Here is a 9204-nt window from a genome sequence, read left to right on the forward strand (position 1 = left end):
TAGCTTAGTTTCTGAGCCAGTACGTCCTATGTCAGTCAATGGCTTCGCTCGCGTCAAGACTGGATTCTAGGGTCCAGGACGGGCGTGGCAACTTTGGCTGACTTAATCTGATTGGGCAGGAATACAGTCTACTACCCATGGGTGGATCCTCCATCTCCGTGCTGAGAAAAGGCGTTCAGGTAAGACAACGCCCCTTCTGTAACATAATCTGCCGGAGTAGATGGATTTTTGATTTGATCAGAGATAGTATTTTTTTTCTTTATATATTAAAAAATGAATTAGCTTTTAATTTGTGAATCTGTGCACTGTTTAATTTCAGTCTTCCATTACTGGAGCCTGGGTTTTGTTCTTTCTTGGGGACCATCAGATGGTACGCCAGCTCAGAAAGGCATGGGACTAGTGATAAATGTTAACTTGCTGCATTCTGCTGGCTATCACTTGAGAAGCTGCTAATAGAGAAGAATTTTAAGATATGCACATCCACATCTGGTCAATCATTTGGGAGATTTGGCCCAAACTAGCATAAAATTGAATTTTCATTTATCTGCACGTATGATAGTTTACCACTTAGATTCATACAACATTCTAAATCCAGGATTGCAGCAGAAATTTGTATATTCTCTGTATGCTCTACTCATGCAGACTATATTATGGCTTAAATTGAAAGGCTTCTTCACACAAATTGCTAAATAGGTAGATCCCCACAACACATTGAACCATAAATTACATGAACCCATTTTGCCTAACCTAGTGCATTATGTGAACCAATCCCCTATTTATTAGTGACCATTGAGGGTAGGGTATAGAAGACTTGATAGATCTTTTGTGGGAGAGGCAGAGAGGGATTATAGCAAACTGAATATATTGTTATAAAACCCTATAAAATAGGGTTTCTGTGGTGTCTCTGAGTTTTGCTCAATGTTGTACGAATGTGTATATTTATTTCATATACTGTCTTGAAGTGGTTGATAATCTCTCTTCATTTCAGTGTGGTGAACTTGCATATAGACAATGGTTCGGAGAGTGGGTAGGAAAACTCAAACTTTTCCTATGTGTTGCTGGGTTCTCTTACAAAAAAGTCTGTATTGTTCTGGAATTTGTTTTTTTTATTATTCAGTTCTTCTAGATTTTTTGCTGCTATTATCAGTATATTTATAAAGAGCATGGGCTTTTATGCTTCCTTGCAGGTGAGTGTAGTACAGGACTCTGTCAATATCTCCGGCCAGAATTCCATGAACATGGTGAAGGTACCTGAATGCCGCTTGGCTGATGAGTTGGGAGGCCTTTGGGAAAACTCTCGCTTCACAGACTGTTCCTTGTGTGTAGCAGGCCAGGAGTTTCAAGCTCACAAAGCCATATTAGCAGGTTAGTATTGACACAATTTGTTGTAGTGGTTAAGGCATCAGGCTAGAAACCATGAGAGTGTGAGTTCTAGTCCCACCTTGGCCAGAAAGCCAAGTGGGTGACCTTGGCCCAGTCACTTTCTTAACCCTAAGTAGGAGGCAATGGCAAATCGCTTCTGAAAAACTTTGCCAAGAAAACTGCAGGGACTTGTCCAGCAGTCTCTGAGAATCGGATATAGTTGAACAGAAGAAAAAAATATTGACAGATGCAAAAGGTAACAGGATGACAGATTAGTGGCAAGCTGAATGCTTGGACTTGTACCTTATAGCCTTTTCCAAGTCATCCTTCTTTTAGGATCTGCATATTCTCCCCCTCCCCACAAAACTCCATTCTTTTGGCTGCCATGCACACTGTCTTGCTGGGTGGCAAACACCTTCAGAATTGCATGGCTCTGGGGCTGCTTGTCACTCTGTGGCTCAGGGTCTTTGGCACACCTCAGCTCTGGGGCTGTAACCTGAACTGCAGCAAAGCCATAGCCAGTTTGACCTATCCAAGGAGTATAGTAGAAAGCCCCAGCCCCAAATGCCTTTGAGTAGCGTGCTATCTTGCATCCGCTGCCCCATCACCATCTTTTTTCCTCCCATATCTGGCCTAGCCCTTTGCGAGGCGGCTGTTGGCCACATGAAGCCTTCCAGGACTCGTAAAGAAACTACTTTTCGTGACCACAGGGTGAAAGCCTCATGTGTCCAGCACTTGTTTCGCAAAAGGCCAGGCCAGGCGTGCTTGGTCAGCAGCAGGAGAAGGAAAGCAGCAAAGTCCAGCTGAAGATGGAAGAGTGCAGACTACAGGGAGCACGGAGTGCAGGGACTACAGATAGGAGGGAAGTGGGAGTTGAAGTGCCTCTATAGTCATAAGTGTGGTCAAGCTGCCAAGTACTCAGATTTTGATCATGTGATCACACATGCACTTCAGTTTTATGGACAGGCCATAAGTACCATTTGTTTAGTGCTTACATAACTTCAAACAATCATTGAATGAATGGTCATAAGCTGAAGACTACATGCATTTTAAATTCTTCTGAAATTTCACAGATCAAAAGATTAAGGTTTTGTCATTATTGGAGAAAGATTTCTAGGTTCTGTATAGAGTTTGTTCCTGTTGCTGCAAAATAAGAATGGATTTTGAAAGATGGGTGCTCCAGATTGCATATTTTATATAGATTGCAGAATCCATCTCTATCTGGTACAGCAGGGGTCCCAATCCCCAGGCCACGGCCCACTACCAGGCCATGGGGCTATTTGGAATTGGGCCGCGTGAGTGGCTGGCTGTAGCGTGTGTGTGCACACGTGCAGCTCAACTTGCATGAGCAACTGGCCAATGGGCACTCAATTCAACTTGCAAAAGCATCAGACCAGTGGGCACTCTCACATGTACATTGGCCCGCTGCTCACGCAGCTCAGTTCCCCTCTCCCCCCCCTAAACTGGGCTGTCAAGCCACAAAGGTCGGGGACCTCTGTGGTACAGTATATATGGATGCTTATTGTGTTTGATTATTTCTTAATTTAGTACAAATCACACAAAGCCTTTATATTCTGTGGTGATAAGCACACAACAACACAAAGCCATGGCAAAGGACCTCTAGTGTAAGAAGAAATGGAATTGAGAAAATCTGAAAATTGAATTAGCTGCATTCCAGAGTTTCTTTTATCTCTTTGCATAGGAGGGAATAAATTGCTGGGAAAGCATATGCATATTCCCTTGGGCAAAAATTTTGATTTGATTCTCTTGCGAGTATACAATTTATTTTTTACTTGTCCCTTTTATACATTACTTGAATTTGCAAGTCCTGATGGTATATATCAGTTCCTCTCTAAAAAGAAAGTATTTGTTTCACATTTTTAAAATGGTATTTTTTTCCCATTTTTCCTTATGCCAATCCACCATGCATACAGCCCGTTCTCCAGTTTTCAGTGCAATGTTTGAACATGAGATGGAAGAGAGTAAAAAGGTAAGCCATGGAGAAGAGCTGCCCAGACAGGAAGATACTGTGGAGACAAACATTAGCTAATAACTGAAAAGTATTGCAGACTTTTGACCTCAACCCACAAAGGTCCTGCTCAGACAAGTGATGCTCAATGAAATATAGTCTTGTTAATGTGTCAAGGTTGACAAGGCATTTTGCTCTGGGAACAGAGAAGAGATATTGCAGCTTGGATAGTTAGTTTTCTACAGTGGGTTGGCAAGAGAACCATCATTGCCCATGCAAACAAACTGTCAGTGTTATTCAGCAATTGATTTTAAGTTCTTTATTTCCAGCAATTAGATCTGAAGCACTGGATACTAATCTGAGATTGTAGTCTTGGTGAAACTGAATAGAGTCAAGAGTCCAAATAAATATATAAATGTTTCACCTTTACTTGTTATATATAGGATATGGTAGAGGCAAGCACATTATAATTTATGGTGTAAACTCTTGAGAAAATTGAGAAAGAAAAAATGTAAGTAATTCTTTAAAATAGCAACTAAATAAAATAACACACTGAAAATGTATTTTATTTATTTATTTATTAAATTTATATGCTGCTCATCTCCCTTTCCAAAGTGATTTTGGGGGAAAAAACTGATCTTCTGCTTAGAACAGGGGTCCTCATCCTTGGCAACTTTAAGACTTGTGGACTTCAACTCCCAGAATTCCTCAGCCAACAAAGGAATTCTGGCTGAGGAATTCTGGGAGTTGAAGTCTACAAATCTTAAAGTTGCCAAGGTTGAGGACCCCTGGCTTAGAATGATTCTATAACATTGCTAGTGATTTCTTTTATTACAGGTAGACTTGGAGGAAAAAACAGACTAAGGAGGAAGTTGTAGTTTGTCTTCTTACAGAGCTAGAAGGGATTCATGAAACCTAAACTATGTTTGCATATAATTTACAGCAGGCCATATAAATACTGGCCCTTAAACCTTGAGTCTGGCACATAGAAACATTCCAAAATTTGCCATCAAATTCATTTTTCCCTAGTGATTTAATGAGAAAAGTATTAAATATTTTTACACTCAAATTAACAAATGACCTGGATGACTTCGAATCTCCATAGACTGCTCAAATTAACAGTTATTTTGACTTTTAATAAGATATAAATAAAAATCAAATTTAACCTGTTTTCTTTGCCATTCACCTAAAGTCAGGTGCAGCCATCAGCCTGAAAGGTTTGAGAAGCCAAGAGTCACTATATAAGATGAGAAGCAATATAAATACAAATAAACAGGTTTGCACCCCTGTTTACAGAGAGTTATTCCTGCTGAAAGAGAGATTAGGCTAGGAAAGGTTTCTGTTGCTTCAGAAGAATAATCTTCCTCTTTTCTCTGGTGCAGAATCGAGTAGAAATCAATGATGTGGAACCTGAAGTTTTTAAAGAAATGATGTGCTTCATTTATACCGGGAAGGCACCTAATCTCGACAAAATGGCTGACGATCTGCTTGCAGCTGCTGACAAGGTAAAAGGGAACCTTGTAAAAAAACAAAAATTGGGAGAAGCTAGAATAGAGATGATGTCAACATATTTTTGTATTACCCATCTTAACTCTTGTTTTGTATTTCCTCACATTCTTGAATAGTTATGTCTTAAGTTTTTATCTTTTGGAACCCAATATTAGAAGCTGAGCCCTATTGAAGTAGAATGTAGCAAATCCATAAGTCTATTGTCAGAGAGGATAGCATAGGCAGAGGAGACCTGTCAGGATAAAAAACATAACAAATTTCCATCGCAGCACATTCTAATCCCAAATCATGTACTAGTTTGCAACCACTTACCATTGTTTTACATATTTTAATAGTCTGATGTTAAGATTAAATTGGTGGATATTGGTGAAACCAAGTTATATTTCTCTTTCTTTATACATACTTCAGTGAATAACTTAAAATTGTTCTGATCAAATTCCACGTTGGCCATCTGTCTCCAATCTAATATTCTCCCTGAATTTCCAGGTTCTATACTTAATTGTATCCCAGCACATCAGGAAGTAGCTAGGCTGCAGGTATGGTGCTAGAAGTAGAAACATGATGGGGACATAGCTAAGAAGGATGCGTTTCCAGAAGCATGAATTATTTGTCTCGCTTTTATCCAGTAAACAGTAAAAAAAAACAAACCTTGAGATCTAAGCCATATTTTTCTCCCCTCCTTCCGCCGCGCCCTCAAGACTTGGCTGTTTCAGCAGGCAGGACTGGCCTAGGGGGTATTTTAATTGGTTTTAACAAAATTTTAATAGAGCGGCCAATTCAAATATTTATTTTTAATTATTTTAGATTTGTATTTGGTATTTATGTGGGATTGTTTTAAACTGGCTGTAAGCCGCCCTGAGTCCTCCGGGAGAAGGGCGGGGTATAAATGAAATAAATAAATAAATAAATAAATAAATTTTTAAGGGAAGAAAGCACACATGAATTTTAAATAGAATATGGCACTTGAGGTGTTAACTTTTTTAAGTAAAAAAAAAGTCCCTTAAAAATTGAAATATTCTTTGTCTTTTACATAGAACATCTTTTCCCACCGTTCATCCATTTGTACTTACACAGCAAAAACCTACCTTGATTTTCCAGCACGGTTGAGTAATAAATACGTTTAACACCCACTTAGCTTTAGCAACACTTACATAACCCCAGTAAAGAGGGGGTACTGAGGGGGGCTTTAATTGTTGAAGAGGATTTGTGACTTTTTATATAGTTCCTTTTTCTAAACATCTCTGGGTGTCGTTTTAAAAACAGAAAGCAAAACCTTTTATGGCAGCACATAAAACCTCTTAATACTTGCCCAAGAGGTTAGGGAACAGTTTGTTCTTTCTGCCTCCAATCTCTTGGGAAAATTACGTAATTATTCTATAAACAAAATGCAATGCCTATTTGAAACTCCAGAGACCTGCCATTGGGCTCTTGGGTGAAGATGTGATTAGAGAGTTCAATTTGTCTTTCCAATGTTTATGAGGAGAATGGGAAGAGATGCTGAGATGCTGTGGTACCTAAAGAACTAATATAGGTTCACATGCAAGCATGCATATTTCCTGTGCTCAGATCTTCAAAGTTCAGCAGTGAAAATAAATTCTGCAAATTAATTAGTGTATTTTTTAAATTCTAGTTCTGGGACTGAGGGTTGACCCCAATTTGAATATTTTTTGGCTAAACAGAAGCAAAGCAATGTGAAGGAAGAAGTGTAGCACTGTTCCTGTTTTTAATTTGTTGGCATTTATTAAGCAATAGGATTTCTCATTCTTTGTGAAGAACATTGACTGATACCCAGCATCCATGTATTTATTTATTTATTTATTTATTATTTTAATTTGTATACCGCCCTTCTCCCATAGGACTCAGGGCGGTTCACAGCATATTAAAAACAAATAATATACCCAAAATACAGAAAATACACAATACAAAAATACAAAAGAATAAACCCTGATAAAAGCCGAATTAAAACCAAATATTCCCAGCTGTGTTTCCGATTAAAANTGTATACCGCACTTCTCCCATAGGACTCAGGGCGGTTCACAGCATATTAAAAACAAATAATATACCCAAAATACAGAAAATACACAATACAAAAATACAAAAGAATAAACCCTGATAAAAGCCGAATTAAAACCAAATATTCCCAGCTGTGTTTCCGATTAAAATACTTTTAAAATTATCCCTACCTAAAATCCTCCCTAGGTCAGGCCTGCTTGCTGGAAAAGCCATGTCTTGAGGGCGCGTATGATTGTGCATGTGTTAGTTCTTAAAGATTTCTATTATATAATGTGGGATGGGATTAGATCCAAAATGGATGTTTACTGAAGTCCTATTTAAATCCACAGAAACTTACACTAGTTATATTGTAAGCATGATTATCCAACTCACTATGCTTTGTGGGGCTGTGTTCTGATGATGTTTCATGTTACCAGAAAGTTATGAAGAACTTGACATGCGTGTTTAAATAGTCCAATTTTCTGGTATCTTTTGTAGTATGCTTTGGAACGTTTGAAAGTGATGTGTGAGGATGCTTTGTGCAGCAATTTGTCAGTGGAGAATGCAGCAGAGATCCTAATTCTGGCTGATCTACACAGTGCTGACCAGCTAAAAACTCAGGCAGTTGACTTCATAAACTAGTAAGTGGGCTTTCTTTTTTGTCTCTAGTGAATTAAATCTAGTAAGGACAATCTTCAAAGCAATGTTTGGCATTTTACTTAAGTTATGATGGGCGGAGCGATGGCTCAGCGGTTATGACACTGGGCTTGTCAGCTGGAAAGCTGATAGCCTGGTTTCAGAACCCAAGCGCCGCATGATGGGGTGAGCTCCTGTTCTCGTCCTACCTCCTGCCAACCTAGCAGTTCGAAAGCATGTAAATGCGAGTAGATAAATAGGTACCGCTTTGGTGGGAAAGGTTACTGCAGGCCTCATGATGACGGAAGTGTCTCAGACAACGCAGGCTCCCTTGGCTGAGTATCAGAGATGAGCACCGCCCCCTTGAGTCAATCACGACTGGACAGGGGAAACCTTTAAGCTTTTTTTTAAAGTTAGGATATCTTTCCAGAGTCTGCACCCATAGAATTCTCTTATTTTTCTCAGCATAGCAGAGTTGAGTGGGGATGATGAAATCTGCATTCAGATCCTCTGCAGGATACCAGGGGAAAGGGTTGTGTCTAAGAGTAGCTAAAATGTTCTCTGTCAAGATTTGTTCCTATCCTAAAATGTTGTCATCAACTCTGGAGAGATGGAAAATAGCCAGCAGCTGTTCGAATGGTTGTTCTTCTCTTGAATAAATAAATTCTTACTACAGCATTCCTCAAGATGGTTCTGTCCAGTTGTGTTAGAGCTGCAGCTCTCAGGATTTATCATCCAACAGCTTTACTGCACATATAGATGAAGCTCCTTTTTGGAAAGGGAATTTACTCAACTGTTTTTGCCAAGAAAGTTGGTAGCGGCAGTAATACTAATTCTCCTTTATTCCATTTACCTGGGATTATTTGTCTTTTTGGTTTACCTTGTTTTATTGTATGCCAGAGTCACAAATATTTGAGTTGATGGCCATAAAAATGTAATAAATAAATAAATATGCCTCAAAATAGTCCTGCAGGAATAGAGACATCTTTATTAAAGAATAATGTCCAAAGGTGCGTAATGAAAAATAGTTTCTTGTGTCGAGAGACATTTTCAGATAGATAATATTTAGCTGAGATATAGTTGATTTTCATTAATATTTTTTAATCTGGTAATCTTGAATTCTTGATTATTATTTTCAGCCATGCTTCTGATGTCATGGAGACTGCAGGCTGGAAGTCGATGGTAGTATCTCACCCTCATTTGGTAGCAGAGGCATATCGTTCACTGGCCTCTGCACAGTGCCCCTTTCTGGGACCCCCACGCAAACGGCTGAAGCAATCCTAAGGCTGGGTCCCCCACTACACAACACTCTGTCTGTTTTTTTCGTAAAAAAAATTGAAGTAGCAACAGAAGCAGTTGCTTCTCCAAACTTGACCACCAGGTAGATGATGTAACCTGTGGAGCTTTTTACTTTGTTTTGGGTGGGTCAGGGTGGGTTGGGAGGAAGAGTGTTTTGGGACATGCAGACTTCTGAAAACAGTACCAAGTCAACTTTGGGGCAAATAGGGGAGGGATAAGCTTTGGGTAAAGGGGACTATTCAACCTTCTGTTGCTGCATTTTCTGTGTATTTTCCTTTGAATGGTTGAGTCAAGAACTTAAAAGTTGACCAGACATACAATTCCACAATCTTTAATGGAATTTAAAGTGAAAAAACCAAGAGGCTTCTTCATCTGACAGCACAGAAGAAATTGGCATGCTTGGAGCAAAGAAGACATTTTCCTTTGTTTAGGAAATC

At 39.2% G+C, this 9204-nt stretch overlaps 1 protein-coding gene across 1 annotated transcript in view; it reads left to right on the forward strand.

The window, feature by feature from the left end:
* SPOP (speckle type BTB/POZ protein) overlaps positions 1–8798 on the forward strand; it is a 20963-nt gene extending 12165 nt beyond the window's left edge. The window contains exons 5-9 of the mRNA XM_015810421.1: positions 1188–1365; positions 3297–3352; positions 4714–4836; positions 7331–7473; positions 8608–8798. Coding sequence (XP_015665907.1) covers positions 1188–1365; positions 3297–3352; positions 4714–4836; positions 7331–7473; positions 8608–8752 — 645 coding nt within the window. The 3' untranslated portion in view covers positions 8753–8798. The remainder of the gene's footprint in view (positions 1–1187; positions 1366–3296; positions 3353–4713; positions 4837–7330; positions 7474–8607) is intronic.
* Positions 8799–9204: the final 406 nt, after the last annotated feature.

The sequence above is a fragment of the Protobothrops mucrosquamatus genome, unplaced genomic scaffold, assembly GCF_001527695.2.
Source record: "Protobothrops mucrosquamatus isolate PMUCROS unplaced genomic scaffold, P.Mucros_1.0 scaffold10, whole genome shotgun sequence".
Classification (NCBI taxonomy): Eukaryota; Metazoa; Chordata; class Lepidosauria; order Squamata; family Viperidae; genus Protobothrops; species Protobothrops mucrosquamatus.